An 18,945-nucleotide genomic window follows, 5' to 3' on the forward strand; every position below is an offset into this window, starting at 1 on the left:
CCAACCCTAAACAACCCCCACCACCAACTTTTGTTTCTTGTTTGTTCCATCTTAGTGCTGCTGATCTCACGCAGCCTCTTTGCCATCACTTCCGGTCTGCATGTACTCCAGTGTTGGACTCATGACATTTCTCAGGGCCTGTTTACAGTTATTGACAACAATGGACCATACCTGTGTAATGTGTGCTGAAATGGTTAATTGTATACTTGACAGGGTGACAACCTGGGAGCAGAACTGGGAGACAGGGTCAGAGTGTTGTCACCCTCTAACAGGAAGTGCCTAAACAAGGACCATCATGGCAGGATCACCAGAGGTTATTTCAGTGAAAGCTGGAGATTTAAAAGGCTATAAAACAACTTTAGAAATTACATTAACGTGTTTAGCTTTGTGTGAGATTTCAGGGATTGAGTTTACATCCACGTGGTATGAAGCAGCTCCCTATACCGTGGTGTGTATTCCATACTACAGCGGAGTTCAGTGATCTTCGGCGATGTCTCCGGTACGATGTCCTCCAGATTTGACCGGTTTCCTCTTTCTATCATTGTAGGGACGCAGGAAAGGGAAGAAGAAGGTAGGAGAGGATTCTGTATGTAGAATAATATAAGTACCATAGAGCAGATATTGTATGATGGAGGTTTATCTATAGATTGGTCACACCATTCACAGACGAGAGAGAAATCAGCATTATAAGAGCCCAGCGGGGTCACCCCATAGAGATCCGTCACCTGCCCAGCAATGACACCGCAGGGTCAGACACATGACACATTTAAAGTGTATGTTTTCCCAGCTTTGGATGGATTGGGGTATGATTAGATAGCTGGTCAGGTTCTTAATAGTATCCAGGGCTCCGTTAAGGTGCCCATACACTGCACGATTCTCGTACGATAATCGCGGGAAATCCCGCAATCGTACGATAATCGTGCAGTGTATGGAAGGCATGCGACCGTTTCTACTGTACGGTCGCACGTCTTCCGTCGAACAAGCAGGCTGGAAAACCCGCCGGGAATTTTACGATTCTCGGCGAGTTAGTGGCCTGCTTGTTCGACAACTGACGAACGGGCCAGTGTGCGCAGGCGCACACAGCCCGTTTGCAGTCATCGGAAGCCCGCCCCTCATTGCAGTCATCGCAGTGGTCATCGATGATCGCAAGTACGATCTGCCTGTCCAAGATGGGGAGATCGTACGTTTTTTAATTACCCTGCAACCCTCGCAAGACAAAAGTAAAGGGTTGTAAAGTGTATGGGCACCTTTAGAGAGATTCCCTCTCACTTCCTGTTCTGCTGACAATGACCACCAGACCGGAAGTGAGGGAAAATCTGCAACCGGGATGCAGATAGAAATACAAATCTGACGGGGGGCGGGGGGTTTGGCTAGCCTTCCCTCTCTCTACTAGAGAAAAGTATATATATACATACAGTATACACAGACCTGAGTCATCCTGGATTCCCACTGTCCCTTACCTCTTCCAGCAGGCGTGCAGTAATGAAGCAGGGAGCCCGGCAGGTAATCATGTGACCACCCGCCCTGCTTTCTGATTGGATGGGAAGCCACAGCCACACTCCCTCACAGCTTCCCAGGCACCGAGGTCTGTGACTGTTATGTGAGGAATGTAAGTGGCTTGTGCTGCTGCGCTCTGTATCATTGAGCTGGTCACAGAGATCTTTGTGATCTCTCCACCGGCTCAGTGACTAAAAACAAGGCGCCCGGTGTTGCGGTTCTGATGTTGTGCTCGGGGTGATTAGGGTGTGACCAGGCACACCCCCCCCGCGCACGCCTATGGTTCTAACCCTCCCCCCCATTCTATCGTACATGAAAAAATGTTTTTACTGGACATACACTATAAGAGGAACGCCAGGATTTTTAAAAGTAGTGAGGCTGCGCTCACTGCAAGGGTGAGCTGCTTGTTTTGAGGCAGGGGACCGAATAGAGAAAAAATATTCACCTGATCCTCGATCCCACTGGTCAGCTAGACCAGTCCTTGCAGCCTCTTCTCTCCCGGGCACCGGAGGTCTCAGGTCCCGTGATGTTATCATGTCTAATACACTGTATCAGATGTGAGGACACCGGGGCAATACCATGCCAGAGGAGGGGGAGAGAGGTGAGTGGTCTCTGCTACAGGACCGAGGATCAAATGAGTATTTCTTCTTTATATGTTCCCCTAGACAAAAATGGGTCGCCCCACTTCAAGGGTTAAAGCGGACCTTTCCTCATATCTTCAAAAATAACAACAAACACACCATTGGAAATGTTTAGTAATGACAATCTACAAATCACGTACTTCTAGATAATTGCCGGCTTTGCACTCTTTGCATTCCTTATTTCTCTTTTCTTTCCCAGTCTTCTGACAGTGGCCATGTTTACTAAGGGCAAATTACTAACTCTCCTTTTACTTCCTGGATTTCTGGCACATGTGACTAGGACATGTGACCATGCACATCATCTCTGGGGAGGAAAATGCCTTTCCCCGAGATCTCATGAGATTACAGATGAGATTTCTGCTGATGACAAGGCAATCCCAGTGTGCATTGTGTTGGCAAACTGAAGACATTTTGCCCTTTCAAAGCAGGAAGTGAATGCTCTACAAGTGGAAGTGTTTCACAATCACAGCATTTTACACCTGACACGTCTATGTTATTATTCATCATCATACATAGAGGGATGCATTGGTGGAATTTGATTTGTGAGTGTAAAGGTCCGCTTTAACTTTTAAAAATCCTGGAAATCTGCTCTAAACTGAAGGACCCCTATAGTGGAAAATGGTGTATTCTGGTAACTGTATGGGGTTCATATCTGTCATGGAAGTGTTTAGTAGACATGTGCACAAAAATTTTTGTTTCCAGACGAAACCAATGAAAACGAAAAACGTTTTCATTAGTTTCTTCAAAGGAAACACATTTTTATGTTCTTTCGGATCCGGAGGCAACGAGCCTCCGAATCCTAACAACGAGCCGCGGCCATATCGGCTCGCCGGTCGCGTTCTGTGTATGCGTGCCGCCATTTTGGAGTAGATCTTGGTATACACCAAGATGGCAGCACCCATGTTCGGGCTGCCGCTCGTTCAGCGTGTGACGTCACTGCCATGTGACCTCACACACTCTGCCTCCAAGATGGCTGCAGGCATGCGCAGAACACGCCGGCGGACAATATTGCGTGTTCTAAAAACGAATCGATGTACGCCCGAATATCGTTTTAGTATATTCGGGCATATATTAAATTAGTTATTTCAGATTCGGACGAACCGCCGAATCAACTGATTTTCGTTGATTTGCAAGTGAAATGGTTAATTGTATACTTGACAACCCGGGAGCAGAACTTGGAGACAGGGTCAAAGTGTTGTCACCCTCTAACAGGAAGTGCCTAAACAAGGACCATCATGGCAGGATCACCAGAGGTTATTTCAGTGAAAGCTGGAGATTTAAAAGGCTATAAAACAACTTTAGAAATTACATTAACGTGTTTAGCTTTGTGTGAGATTTCAGGGATTGAGTTTACATCCACGTGGTATGAAGCGGCTCCCTATACCGTGGTGTGTATTCTATACTACAGCAGAGTTCAGTGATCTTCGGTGATGTCTCCGGTACGATGTCCTCCAGATTTGACCGGTTTCCTCTTTCTATCATTGTAGGGACGCAGGAAAGGGAAGAAGAAGGTAGGAGAGGATTCTGTATGTAGAATAATATAAGTACCATAGAGCAGATATTGTATGATGGAGGTTTATCTATAGATTGGTCACACCATTCACAGACGAGAGAGAAATCAGCATTAGAAGAGCCCAGCGGGGTCACCCCATAGAGATCCGTCACACACATGAGACATTTAAAGTGTATGTTTTCCCAGTTTTGGATGGATTGGGGTATGATTAGATAGCTGGACAGGTTCTTAATACTATCCAGGGCTCCGTTAGAGAGATTCCCTCTCACTTCCTGTTCTGCTGACAATGACCACCAGACAGGAAGTGAGAGAAAATCTGCAACAGGGATGCAGACAGAAATACAAATCTGATGCGGGTGGGGTTAGGGGTTAGGCTAGCCTTCCCTCATATATATATACAGACCTGAGGCATTCCAGATTCCCACTGCCCCATACCTCTTCCAGCAGGGGTGCAGTAATGAAGCAGGGAGCCCGGCAGGTAATCATATGACCACCCGCTCAGCTTCCTGATTGGATGGGAAGCCGCAGCCACGCTCCCTTACTGCTTCCCAGGCACCGAGGTCTGTGACTGTTATGTGAGGAATGTAAGTGGTGAGTGCTGCTGCGCTCTGTATTGCTGAGCCGGTCATCTTTGTGATCTCTCCGCTGGCTCAGTGTCAAAAAACAAGGCGCCCGGTGTTGCAGTTCTGGTGTTGTGCTCGGGGTGATTAGGGTGTGACCAGGCACACCCCCCCCTGCGCACGGCTATGGTTCTAACCCTCCCCCCATTCTATCGTACATGAAAAAAAGTTTTTACTGCATATACACTTTGAAGAGGATTTTTTTAAAATAAACCCTTGCAGTGGGGCTACACTCACACTGCAAGGGTGAGCTGCTTGTTTTGGGGCAGGGGACGGAATAGAGAAGAAATATTCACCTGATCCTCGATCCCACTGGTCAGCTAGACCAGTCCTTGCAGCCTCTTCTCTCCCGGGCACCGGAGGTCTCAGGTCCCGTGATGTTATCATGTCTAATACACTGTATCAGATGTGAGGACACCGGGGCAATACCATGCCAGAGGAGGGGGAGAGAGGTGAGTGGTCTCTGCTACAGGACCGAGGATCAAATGAGTATTTCTTCTTTATATGTTCCCCTAGACAAAAATGGGTCGCCCCACTTCAAGGGTTAACTTTTCAAAATACTAAACTGAAGGACGCCAATAGTGGAAAATTGTGTATTCTGGTAACTGTATGGGGTTCTTATTCCTATTCCGTATATGAATTCCTTTATTATTCCTCAAGTCTTGATTTATATCATTCTCCACATTTACCGGCGGCCAAGCTGTCCAGCTAAAGGGACAGTTACAGCGCTGGGGACAAATCATATCACATTGTCGGGTTACAAAACACAGTCACATTTTTTTCATATGTTCTCAATGGGGGGGATTTATCAAAACTGGAGCAAAATCTGGAGCAGTTGCCCATAGCAACCAATCAGCTTCTTTGTTCAGTCGAGATTTGAAAATGAAAGTGAGAAGCTGACAATGTTGCAGTCTGATGCTGGCGCCTCTTGGATGTTTTTTTCTTTTGGATACAAAATGGCTGCATAACATCATTGAATTGAGAGTGTTTTTTTCTCATCAAGCCCGTGGGCCTGAACTCTTAGTGTCTTAGTTTAATTGCACGATTTCTGCAGCGATATCGTGAGAAGTCGCAGTCCAATGATTTTCAATGGAGCTGTTCTATTGAACAGCTCCATGTCGCTCGTCGCTTGTGCGGGACCCTTTTTCCCCGCGGATGTTGCACGATTTTTCTATTTTTGCATGCAGCCGGGCGGTGAAGGTCACGCGATCGTCGCTGGAACCTCGCCCTGAACAGTCGCGCTATCCCTGCCGTGCGGATCCGCTCGAGGTAAGTGTCGCTTAGTGTGAACGGGGCCTTAGGGGGGAATTTATCAAAACTGGAGCAGACAAAATCTGGAGCAGTTGCCCAGGGCGACCAATCAGCATCTCTCTTCAGCTTGTTCAGTTAAGATTTGAAAATGAGACAGAGAAGCTGATTGGTTGCCATGCACAGCTGTTCCAGATTTTGTCTGCTCCAGTTTTGATCAATTCCCCTCAATGTTTATTCTAAAGAAAATAAACTGTTACTGTAACCGCTTAGAAAGAAAGAAAGCGTCAGCTGGAGTCAGACTTTCATCTGTTTGTCTTTTACTTAACTTGTATCTCTAGCAAAACCTTTTTCCTTTAGTTTTGGATAGGAGTATGGAAGGGTGAGACCCTCTGACAGGTTTTTCATAACAATGTGGCTCCATTGAGAAGATATAAAAATGTAGTACAGCGGTACTCCAGATCAGTGAAGAATACGTCTTTTATTGACGCATGTACGTGACATCACATTATAGCCACGTTTTGGGGTCACACAGGATCCCCTTCATTAGGCAAAACTACGTGTCACAAAAATTTATCTTATTTGTGTATCACTCGGCTTTACATCCTCAAATCATCTCTGAATTGATGAGCGAGAGATGACAGAGAGAGAGAGAGAGAGATGACAGAGAGAGAGAGAGAGATGACAGAGAGAGAGAGAGAAAAATCTATCTGTCTCTCTGTGATCTCTCTCTCTCTCTCTGTCATCTCTTGCTCTCTTTCTCGCCCTCTCTCTTCTTCTCTCTCGCTCTCTTTCTTTCTCCCTCTCTCTTTCTCCCTCTCTCTCTCTTTCTTTCTCTCTCTCATCTCTCTTTCTCTCGCTCTCTTTCTCGCCCTCTCTCTTCTTCTCTCTCTCTCTCTGTCACCTCTCTCTCTTTCTCTCGCTCTCTCTCTCGCTCTGTCTCACCTCTCCTCTCTCTCTCTCTCTCTCTGTCTCCCCTCTCTTTCTCTCTCTCTCTCTGTTGCTCCATGTTGATTGTTACATAGTTATGATTTTGGGGTTGTAATTTATTTTTCTTCATTTAGTCATCAAAAAGGACCTCAGCCACCTCCCAGAAGAGAGTAAAGTCCAGCAAGGCGGAGAGGCTGAGGCTGCGAAAAGAGGAGGAAGAGCGAAAGCAGAGGGAGGAAGGTTGTTATAACACAATCCGATGTCTTCACATTAGGGAAATATTCAAAAGCCATTACATAATTTTCCAGCTCACTCAGAATAATTACCTGACATTTTGATTTACTTCACAGCCCAGCCCATACCACCAGCTGAAATATCAAATCAGACTTTCAGTTAGAACTACAGTGAAATCTGATAGGCAGGAATGGGAAGGACTTGGGATTACAGAAAAGAGAGGACTCGGGGTGGGCTCATCTGTCTGCTATTCATTAATAATCTAGAGCAGGCAGGAGGTGGGTTGGGGCATGAAGACCGCCAAACTGCTGCCTCCGCTGTCACCCTCTGTATATTATGCAGCCATAGTGCTGGGCTTTGCAGTTTGGTAGGCAAAGTGGTTCCTGTATCTGTTTGTTCAGGTGTGTATTAGCTGTCTGTCTGGAGTGGCCCTTTATAAATACATTTTACTTGCTAATGTGAACTGTTGGGGTGACTCCTCTGCACATCTGGCCCCATCTGTCAGGGAACCGTGATGTACTTACATCCTATGGTTATGTCACGATCAAGCTTCCACAGTCACCACTGCCTGGACATTGATAAAGCCATTATGAAGAGTTTCAGGTCTTGTCTATGTAAAGGATTATTACATGGATAACAATGTACAGTATCTCTCTCATGTACAATCATTCCTTCCCTCAGAGGAAGCTCGATTACTGGCAGAGCAGCTTGAGGCCGCTCGCCTTGAGAAGGAGCGCCTGGAGAAGGAAGAGATTCAGCGTCTGGAGGCGAAGGTAAGTCAGTACTGAAACATCATTGGAAACCTCAACCCAAGATGAAGATGTAGCCACAAAGTTTGGTCTATGATGTGAATCCACCGTGAGCAATGTACAAAGTTCAGAAAGTTGTAGCAACCAATCGTGATTTATGTTTTACTGAGCTGACCTCAGAGATACATTTCTACATTCGTCTGACTGTGTGCCATGTGATGCCATGTGATATCTATCTCCCCCAACAGCAACTGGAGCACCGTGATGAGGAACTGGGTGAACATCGTCTGCTGATTGATGAGAAGCTGGGGACCGCAGCTCGCTGGAAGAGGGACCTGCGTGCACGAGCTAAGGTCTTTATAACAACCAGAACATATAAAGCTGGCCGTACTCAGTAACATTTTGGTTGGTTGCTTGTTGATATTTTGACTGCCATCCAGTTGGATTTAACAAAGGGTAATACCAAAGTCTAAAGCTGAACTCCGGCCTTCCCTTCAGTCTGGCACATTTGTACAGGCGTCTCTCCTAACTAAATCGCTTCCTTTGATTTCATTGCACACTGTGAGCTTCTTGCAATGTGCATTAGAAACTGCAGAATGCCAGATAGTGCCGGTGTTCTATCGAGATGTCCAACTTGTTGAGATCTCAAACTCCCGTCAGTGCGCCTGCGCGGCCACCTAAGAGCAGTATCACGTTCTCTCATTTGCGTTAGTGCGCCTGCGCGGGCATCCGATGGCACAAGCAGTGATGCCAGTTAGAGAACTCGATGAGGATTGCGGGGCTGCACAGGTGCACTTAGGGCAATTGGGCAAGGCTGGCGCACGCGCACCACCGCCATCTCGTCGAAATCTCCAACAAAAGTGACGTTATGAGTTGGAGATTTCGACAAATTGGCCATTTCGACAGAACACCGGGCTCATTTCCTGGCTGGGGGACGTCCAACTTCATCTAGCTCCTTCCTCAACAGCCTGGCTGTCCCTGCTGCCCCCTCTCCTTTACTTATTGTATTTTACTGTAGCTCTTACAGTCATGGAGGCTCAGCATCACATGTGTACCTAGGGAAGTCCACATGCAAATGCAGCCTGACTAGAAAAGCCCACTTCTCCAGTCTTCACTGGTTGCATCAGGGCTGAGGTCTCTTGAAGGGAGTACTGAGACAGGGTGATGTGATGTTTTCAGGAAGCTATATAGAGCACCCTGCCTGCTCCTTCCACTAACCATGATCTGCCTGCATTGCATAGAGAACAGTATTGCACAGAGATCCAGTCAGACCACAGTGGAGATACTAACAGTATTCAAATTCTGAGCTTCTTACTCTTCCCCGCTTTAGTCAGTTGTTTTGATATAAGTTGGGCTTTTACACAGCATATAATAGTTGTGTGTGGTCATCATTGTAGAAAAACATAAGAGAGGTGGACAGTGGATTCTTTATCCCAGAAGGACAAAGACAAAGATCAATAATAGGCCTCTTGAATTGTATTTGTTGGGACAACCAATTGTTATTAAATTGTTCCTATTTACAGTGGGATCGCTACATGCTCTGTGACGGGAGTCCGGATCCCACCATACGCCAGGAGATCAACACCTTCATGAGCCTGTGGAGTGAAGAGACCAATGAAGACTTCCAGTCAGTGATTAACAAGAGCAATTTGGTCCTCAGTGTGAGTGTTCAGGTGCCTCAATCCTATATTATATATCTGCTATATATATATATACATAGGACAACAGGTACAGTGTGAAGCACAGTAAAGCCTTCGTAACACACAAAGCACTTGCGTACCTCACTACAATTAAGATATCCAAAAAAATGAGGGGTTTAAGCTTCTTATTGGTTGGTGGGTGCCCATGCAAATAATTCCTTATGCCTCACCCACTGTCCTAAAATGTGGAAAAAACCCAGTTTTGGGGATTTGTGATGGAAGCGAACCATGTAGATAAATATGTATTAGGAAGGCTCTAATGTACATCATACCGATTTTGTGGTTTCTTTCAGCCCCCCTCACCATCTTCTGTCTGGTTATATATCTTCATATCTCTGATTCACGAACGATATGGGGTAACTGAGGAGGGGGCAATAGAAGTTACTGAGTGAGCCAGAAGGACAGGCGATGCCATCTTACAATGGTAATGGAGGAAGGTGATGACATTGTGCTGCCTCTGCAATCTTATATATATATATATTTTTTTATTAAGGCTGCGATGGCTTTATTTGCACTTTAACCCCACAATCTTTATGTTGTTAGCAACTGAAAATGTCTCACTTCCATCACAGATCCCAGAAACAAGCAATGTATCTCTCATTTTAACATAGTGGGCAAAACAATGCAAATGATCCCTTGACACCCCCCAGTCGACTGTACATTTACGGCCGCTGGTTTATAGTACAGATACATCCTAAAATCATAGAGCCATTTATTCCAAGCTGCATACAGCTGTTTAGGCGTTGGTGGACATCATCAGTGCAATGCATGGAAACAATGAAGGTGAACTACAAGAAAGTATAACTGGACAGGTTATGGGGAGGTGGTCCAGAAGGAACCAAAAACAGTAGAGCTTTCTTGTGCTGGAGGTGAGGCATGTAGAAAGCTTATGGTTTATAGCTGAACTCCAGGCAGATATAAAATACACAGATTATTGCAGCTCTCTATTCATTATTACATTCTTAAATGTATGTTTTTAAATAAAATGCAGTGTAACTACCTTCATTTAACTTGGTATCAGCCCCTTGCAATCCCTGGTCAGCCAGTTCATACTGGGGGAGGGAGAAGTAGCACAAGGAGCCAAACAGTTGTACTAATAGTAGGAGAGAGCAGAGTGATAGAGAGATGAGCTCATCAATTTGCCGCTTGTCATTTCACTGTCCAGTCATAGGCTGGGGGAGGGACAAGACCTGTATGTGTCACCTATCTTGTCCCGCCACTCAAGGCTGTGTGGTGTGGGACAGCTGTATAATTCTCAGGACTGGATAGAAGAAAATAGAAATCCTTGACAGGTAAAAAAAAGGTCTCTGTGTAGATATGTATCTGTGTAATTAGCTGTTTGCCTTCAAGAAGGCTTCACGCTGGTGTTGATGGATTGTTTTGGGTTCTTTTTGGAATCCCGCCCCCCCAACACCATCACCTGTCTAGTTAAACAGGTAATTTAAACCATTTTGATCCACTGAGAAACCTGAGAACTGACTTCAGTTTTGCCTTTTTGTTATCACATTTGTTTTATCCCTCGGTTTGTTTGATCATATTTTATTTTAACATGTCACTTTTACCTTTCAAATTTGTACAAACTCAAGTCTATAAAGGACATAGACAAAGTATAATGAAACGAAAAGCAATTATTTGGCTGGTATATGGCTATAAATAGAAGGCATTATGTCTTCTCAGCAATGCGACTGTCTTGGTGACATGCGGAGGAACACGGTGTGATGAAAATGGTTGCACTTTGGCTATAATAAGGATTGTCGGATTCAGGCAATGCCCCATGGTGAAGTATTAAAATGAACAGACCCTTATAACATGTGTTTATTGGAGGTTTCTTGTCTTTTTTTCTTTTTTTTAGTTGATTGAAGAGTTGGAGTTCCTCCTTCATGACACTCCTGCTGAGGATCTTCCTGAGAGTGATGCCGCACAGTATGCCCAGACAGTCCTTCAGCTGCAGAGTCTACTACATCGGAAATTTGATGATGCCACCGAGCATCTCCTGAAGGTGGGGATGAAAGTAGACATAGTAGCAATGACAAGCCTACCTTTTGTCTGTGTATATCAGGCAATTCTAGTGCTTAGCTGTGACAAATAGAGGTTAGAAAGTACCACTAGCGGGCCGAACATATCAATACAATATAAGGTACAAAGTAATTAATAATAGTTATTGATTTCCTGCATTTATCTAGTAGCTATCTATTCTACAGCATTTTACAAAGTACAGTGAGCCATTTATTTATTTGACTTTGAATCTTGCAATGTATTCACCATGAAGTCCATTTGGAGCTTATTTGGACACATTTCCCAGGCAGCATTGCCTGTAAAGTGGCTAGGTCCATGAAACATGAGACATCTTGATTCCAGGCAGGCAGCAGGAAATCAGCTCTCATCCATAGTGCTGGTGACTCTCCAACTGATCTTCTGTATCTCTCTTCCAGAATGCAGCAGCGCTGTCCGACATTGACACGGGGAATATGCAGAAGGTCACAAAGAATAAAAATGTCAAACTTTGCATTTGGGCTAATCTCAACAAAAACCCAAGGTATGACACTCACACACTGTTACACTGGCAGCATACAGGTTCATACTCCTGGCCTTGTTATAGCACCAAGGGCTGAATGGCAAACTGGTGCTAATAGACTGCACTTACTGGAATCATGGCATCCTGTTAAATATCAGCTGGCATTGGTGCGTGTACAGTATGGTTCCTTTAGAGTATTCAGTAAAATCAAGCTGCTACTTCCTCTGAAGATTTCATCAACAATGTGTCCAGTTCCTGGATCAGAATGACCAGCTTTGCAGTTTGTCTACTATCACCTTGTGTCATAATCTTCCCCTTATGTCACAATCTCCTCTTCCAGCTACACTCGACTCTCTGGGGCACCTCAATTGTGGTTGGAGGAGAATATTGCAGATGGTCTAGTAACACTTTATAGGACCACACTCGACTCGCTCCATGAACACCTGGAACCTGAGAGCTATCACAAGACTGCAGCCATGGGGTGCAGGATAGAGGTGTCCCAGAGTTTGACTGGAGGGGAAGATTGTGATATCTTCATAAAGTGATCTTAGGCAATCTGCAAAACTATTTTTTCTATTAAAACCCTCTCTGGCACATTTGTAACGTTGCCTCGTTTAGCTGGAGCAATTATGATCCTATCTCCTCTCAGTCAACCACAACCTCCATTTCGTTTGCCATGCAATGTTGACAAAAAATGGAATCCAGAGTTGAAATGCTCAGTCAAATTGCCACTTGTATTGCCACAATCAAGAGTTGAAATGCTCAGTCAAATTGCCACATTGCCACAGCTCAACAGAAGACCAACAGACTGGCAGCAGTGTTTGTCTTTTATCCTGAACACACACTTGTCCACCATGTGAAAATGTTGGAAGTTTTCTATCAGCATGCAATAGCAGGACATTATAGTGCACATCTTTTACCTGCAGTGGTTTCAGTTTGATTTTTAGAGCTTTTTCAATTACTCAAATTCAGGGCACAATTGAAACAGTAGATTGCTGTTCAGTTCAGTCACAGCGCCATCAGTTGAAATGATGGGAAGCTTTGAAGAAGTTTCCAGGTGTATAACCGGTATAACACTGAGCTGCCTCTTGTCCGCGCAGGTTCAAAGGTTACAACTTTGAGCAAGAAGGCATCTCCTTTGACTTGCCAAAACCGCTAGCACTAAGCAACATCGCGGTCCATATCCTGCACACCATCTACGACCACATGTCCTGCCAGAGCGAGACTTTCCTGCCGCACATCAAGGAGGCTGAGGAAAACAAAGCAGCAGAGACCATTGAACTACAAAGCGGGGCTGAGGAATGGAAACCAGCTGAGGAGGAAAAGGAGAACCTAGAGCTGGGAAATGTTGCTGCAATGGAGGATGAGGTGAAGTCTGAGGGAAGAAAGGTGAGTGAGATATCATATCAGCGCTATACAGTTTGTATATAAGGAATGGTCACTACCTGATGTAAATCTCATCTCACTCTGCTCTCCCAGCTTGCAGTGCTGAGCTTTTCAATCAGAGTTCCAAACCACACACACATACCTGTATCCCTCACTGAAGACTTTCTAATATAACTGGAGTTCTGCTTATAAACTGTTATCTATCTTGCAGTATTCATATACAGCTCCACTCTCCTCTGTGTCAGACGTTACCTGATACAGTTTGATCAAGATTGGCAAGTGCAATCCTTAGCATGTTTTTTTCTCAAAAAGGAGAAAATATACCTTAAACTCAGATCCAGATGGACCGTATTGCTGATCTGGAAGGCCTCTTGGCAGGAGAACGTGATGCTGTAGACAAATATGTTCACACATGGTCCGCCTGGATTGTTTTCCGGAACGTAGATGGCTTCCTGGCAGCCCTCTCTCCTTGATGTGCCCACCTGAGGGCACCACTGAGATACCTGGCAGGGGGCAGGTGGCCGACGTCCTCTTGCTTGACTCCTTCTCTGCTCTACCTGGTCTTTCTCTCCCTCCTTTTCTTCCTCCCCCTTGTACCCTTCTCCCTTGCCCCGCTCCTTAATGCTTGTGTTACAAGTGATGCTAGTCATCCCTCTGTTGAGCGCTACAGCCTGTGCAACACAATATGTCCGCTTTTACAGTCCTCTCCCTATTATGTTCCTGGGTCCCACGATAAGTGGAACTGGGGTGGGTCAACACGGACTATCCTTTGGTCTGTGCTGATGCTAATGATCTGCTCTGCACTGGGATGTTTATACTGCTATCTATTTTGGTATCACGGTACCACTCGCATGCTGTTATCTATCCTGCTGACAATGTCCACAAGTCCACTTAACTGTGTATTCTTGCTTTTGTGCTTTTATGTTTCTTTTTGTTTTGGTGAATTTTTTTGCGCTGTAATTAAAACCTTTAATAAAGTCAGATTGAAGTAAAACTCAGATCCAGCTGCCCTCTATTAAAAATTCCCTGTATAATATTTCAGTTTTTGGAGGTGTCATGTGGCTGGTCACGTGACGTCACAGGGTCCTCTCCTTCCAGCACTAGCGATAGGCTGAAAAGAGTGTCACTGACTTTATGACATCATCATTGCTCTCTGCAGTGTTCTACTGTGAGCCCAGGTCAATATGGTGACACACCCCCAGGGGGTATGTGCATGACAGCGTGGACTTACAGAAAGTCATTCAACCTGTAAGATGAGTGCCTCCTAGCGGATGAGCATACTTTCTGCTACGCAGCAAAAGCTTCATGTTTTACTAGCAGGGAAATTGATTTTTTTTTTTATCAACTTGGAATTCTTCAAAGTGAAACAATCCGGTCTCCAGCACAGGATGTGAGGGAAATCTTCCCAACAGGGCCACAAACAGAAATAAAAAATACCTGATAGGTACTCTGACCTTTCCACACTCCATCAAAAACTAAAAAAAAGTTTTGATTGGAATTATAGATGAAATACCTTTAAATCATTCCATGTGCTGATGAATAGGGATGCACAGTTACTTTTCGAGTACCAGTGCAGATACTTGGCATTTTCATGAGAACTACCAGGGTTGCAGCGGTTGCAGCTGGGACCTGGCTCTGGCGCTCCACCACTGTCCTGAAATCATTAGTCTGTATTGTTTTAGAAAAACTGTCACATGACAATAAACAAAAATGTATCAGTACTCGTACTTGTAAGTACTCAGCAAGTACCAGTACTCGTACTCGCAAAACTGGTATCTGTGCATTCCTTTATTTATATTTATAAAAACAAAATCATACATTAAAACCGAGATGTAGAAATCCCAGGAGCTCCGTGTGATCCTTACAAATGACAGCTGCCTCCTAATTTTTGAATTTTTCTCTAGTCTAGTCTTGGAGCTCAAAAGTATCGGTACATGTACTTGTACCGAGTACTGTACTTGGTATCTGTGCAACCCTACTGATGAATTTGTGAACTTCATGTTTATCAAATCTGTTTGCTCCAGAAAGGAAAGTGGGATTGTTTGATTATCTGTGTGATTGTATACTGCCCGCTGCGTGATGACAGCTACTCACAGGCTGATATGATGTATCCATTGTGCGGTTCTAGAGTGCCATCAGCTTTATGTCACCGAGAGAAGATGCTGAAAACGGAATTGAGCCACAGGAGAAGAATGCCACTGAGGCTGACCAGACAGCAGAGAGCCAGCCTGGGGACACAACAGAAGGTCAGTGCATTGTGGTAATATGTAATAAAAAGGGAAGGCCACAGAAAACTGATATTCATTTATACGTGGATGCATGAGGCATAACTAGATTACTAATATTTCCCTGCAGATGAGAGTTCCACATCAGCCAAACATTGCACTTCATTAATTATCATTTATTATTATGGTAATTCATAAATTGTGTAATTTTGAGAGATCATAGAGCAAAGGGTAGTTAACCTTTATGATATAATCTGCAGTGCAGTCAGGGGCCCCAGTAGTTTACAAATGATAGTGCGGTGTAGAGGAATTTCCTTTAAATGATATACCTGTAGGCCAGCCACGGCTTCTGCAAAGCCTGTTCAAAATAGTAGCATTCTAAATGATCAGCACCGTCCTGCATATATACTAGGGTGGATGTTATGTTGAGTGTGCCCACATCATGACAGGAACGAGCATGAAGCTGCTGTGTTGCTGGTCCACAAATCTGCACTTGCACAGTGTTCCCTTGGACTCCTCCTCTCAGCTTCCTCCTATCAATTTTATTCAGTGTCGATGAGCGGATCTAGCTTTATGGAGCTGGCTTTGTACGCAGGGACACAGTCATGCTGGAACAGAAAAGAACCTTCACCAAACTGTTACCGCAAGGTTGAAAGCACACGATTGTCTAAAATGCTGTAGCGATATTTTCTCTGAAGAAATGGTAAAATATTAATTTGGACATTTTAAGATGCACTTAAGTTCCATTTGGATCCTTAATAAATAAAGCCTCCTCTGTGCAGGTCAGCCACCATTGCCAGTACTGAGCCTGCCAACCCCGGACAACATACTAGAGGATGACGTTGTGGATCTGCGGCAGTTCTCAAGTTTGGGTGGAGTTTATTATTTTGATGTCCTGGTGTTGCCTCCTCAGTGTAAGCAGGTGAACGGCTGGAGCATGGTGCAGGTGAGAGGACAATTCTACTGGTGATGCTATTTGTGTAGTCTGCAGTCCGGATGGAAATGAGGTCTGTGTTTAGGAACGGTGGGTGTACTCTATGTATGTTATAGAAAGGGTTTGTTTTGTGGTGAATTTCTATGGCTTTTTTATTCCATACTATATTATTATGACCAGAACGTGTCTTACTTATTACATTAAAGGAGAACTATGGGGTCAGTGTTTTTCCCCATAGTTCTCCTTAGGGTAACGGGAGGACACAAACTAGCGTCCTCCCGTTACCCTAAGCTCAGTATACCGCGAGCTACAGCTCGCGGTATACTGAGACGCCGCAGCCGGAGCGGATCACGACTTAGATGAAGGGATCCGCCCAGCTGCGTGAGTGACAGCTGGCTCTACCTATCTAGAGGCAGAGCCAGCTGTACCCGCCCCCTCCCCCGAGTCAGCGCTGGCAGATCGGAGCGGGGAGAGAGGAATCCAGCCCCTCCCCCTGTCACGGCAGAGAGCCGTGACTGGATCGAGAAGTAAGCGAACGCCGGCATGTGTTCGCTCACTTCCCGATCTACTGAGCCGACCTGTGACAGTCTCATTGTCACAGGTCGGCTAGAACTATGAGGTGAGTGAAAAGCACTCACCTCATAGTTCTCCTTTAAAATGATCCGCAACTTTGCAGAACATTGCAGGAGCACCTAGTTATAGGACTGCATCACATATTTTTTTATTGGGAGGCCATAGTTCTTCTTATACAGGATGTGGATGTATGAGTAAAGGATGATTGTGCTGTGAGAGATATGGAGCTGCCATTGTTGATATTCCTTTAAAAAAGCCAGTTGCCTGACTGTCTCTTGCTTTGGTGCTTTTCAAGAAACCGACCCAGAGCAAGCATGCACCAAGACAAGTCAATGTTTAGGTGTGGATGTTATTGAAGCTACTGGATCAGTGTAATGCCAAGCAACTCAGATTTTCAGAACGAGAGGTCAGCAGTGACAGCATACTTATTTCTCTCAGTAGAGGTTTCCTTTAAGAGATTGTGTGAGAAATAACTTTTGAAGTCAGGACAGACCACCAATGCTGTAGCCACTGTCACTCAGAACCATGCTGCTGCTGATATCTATTCTGCTATTGGGGAGTATTCTATCCTCAGATTGCATTCATTACACAAATTCAGTGCAGCCAGCTGTCTTGCTGTGATTTGTAGGTGTTTACAACAGGTCACCCCTGAAAAGGTTGGTGTGTGTCCTCACAAATGTGTTCAAGCCAGCACACCTTTAATTTTGATTTCAGTCTTCTAAGGCCTGGTTCACACCTGTACGTTTTGTAGCGCGTTCAACGCTCTACGAACGCTCTACAAAACGCTCAAACATGAAAATCCCATTGTTTTCCATGGGTATGGTTCACACCTCGCCGTATTTCAGCCCGTCCCGTAACACGCTACAAAACGGCCTACGCCTGAAAAGGTATCTGAGCTTCTTTGCGGCGTTTTTGTCGCGCGTTTCCATTGGGTTACAGCCAAGTAGCCCCTCGGAAACACGCGTTTGTCGCGCGTTTTTTACCGCAGTCCGCGGTAAAAACGCGAAACGCGCGACAAACGCGCATATTCGATACGCCCAGGTGTGAACAGAGCCTAATTCCTCTTTTGACGCTCCAAGCACACACATAACATGCCTGCACTGTGTCATCTGCACACCTGTGATCCTCTTGGAAAACCTATGGAAGGACACAGGAGGATTGGGCAGGGTACAGCTACAACTAGGCACAAATAAGATATGAGGCCTCGCTATAAGTAGAAGGTCCATATAAAAGCTTGGCTGACTAACTTCCAAAAACAAACTACAATCAGTAAAGATGACCTAGTCAGCAGTAGAGGACGGTATTCCGTACAGTCAATCCTTTCACTCTGTATCTAATGGTAAAATGTCCATTGGTTCTCTCCCTGCAGTTGATGGAAGGAGGTCTTCAGAAGCAGCCCTACCCTCAGGAGTCGTTACTCAGTAACAGCCTGGGACTGTCACTCCACGAGAAGGACATGGAGGGGCTCAGCTCTCCCCCAGTTGGCATTTCCATTACAGTCCCAAATTACGTGATATTCTTTGAAGAGCCTCATGTGGCAAGATGGGACCCAGAAAGTAATGTATAATTTAATGAATCAGTCGCTGAATTATTTTCTGCAAACTCTGTATGGGTCTCCTTGGTTAGGAAAGCTACATCCTACTAGTTTTGGAATCAAAGTCAGACTCCAGGCAAAAATCTTCTCCACTCCATTCAAAACTTTAAAAAAAGAACTGCTGTTAGGCTTTAACAAGACCCTGTCACCAGAAGGAATAGTTGTAAATGTTATTTTTCCCTCCGGTCAATTATTTGATGAATTGCAGAGTTATAGGAGGGGAATTACAAATAGGAAGAACACATTGAGGGTTGGTAAAGCACCATTCCAAAAGGATTTTGTTTTCTTTCCTGTTGGCGCAGGTTAAACTAACCTCAGTTCCCCATCTGGGTCCATCATTGCTTTTAGGGGACCGCTAATCCAAAGATGTAAATGGTCCCTCACTGGCTAGTCCCCTACCACCCCCTTGCAACGATATCACCCCTCTTCTGGGCCCTGTTACGGCCTGCATGACATGGACAGGTGAAGAAGGACTCTGTAGAAAGTAAACAGAGGAAGAAAGAGGAATCGGGGCATCAGGTGACCATGGCTTTTCGGAAAGTAAAAAGGGCTTTTCGATAGGGTTATATATATTTTTTTCCATCTA

The 18,945-nt window shown here is 45.0% G+C and overlaps 1 protein-coding gene across 1 annotated transcript in view; it reads left to right on the plus strand.

Moving 5' to 3' along the window:
* CASC1 (cancer susceptibility candidate 1) overlaps window positions 1-18,945 on the plus strand; it is a 23,581-nt gene that overhangs the window by 417 nt on the left and 4,219 nt on the right. Inside the window, exons 2-11 of the mRNA XM_018569160.1 lie at window positions 6,584-6,689; window positions 7,365-7,456; window positions 7,681-7,785; window positions 8,956-9,093; window positions 10,985-11,131; window positions 11,565-11,668; window positions 12,748-13,036; window positions 15,162-15,279; window positions 16,041-16,204; window positions 18,135-18,321. Coding sequence (XP_018424662.1) covers window positions 6,584-6,689; window positions 7,365-7,456; window positions 7,681-7,785; window positions 8,956-9,093; window positions 10,985-11,131; window positions 11,565-11,668; window positions 12,748-13,036; window positions 15,162-15,279; window positions 16,041-16,204; window positions 18,135-18,321 — 1,450 coding nt within the window. The remainder of the gene's footprint in view (window positions 1-6,583; window positions 6,690-7,364; window positions 7,457-7,680; window positions 7,786-8,955; window positions 9,094-10,984; window positions 11,132-11,564; window positions 11,669-12,747; window positions 13,037-15,161; window positions 15,280-16,040; window positions 16,205-18,134; window positions 18,322-18,945) is intronic.

This window comes from Nanorana parkeri, unplaced genomic scaffold (genome assembly GCF_000935625.1).
Source record: "Nanorana parkeri isolate BGI_ZX_2015 unplaced genomic scaffold, ASM93562v1 scaffold1295, whole genome shotgun sequence".
Classification (NCBI taxonomy): domain Eukaryota; kingdom Metazoa; phylum Chordata; class Amphibia; order Anura; family Dicroglossidae; genus Nanorana; species Nanorana parkeri.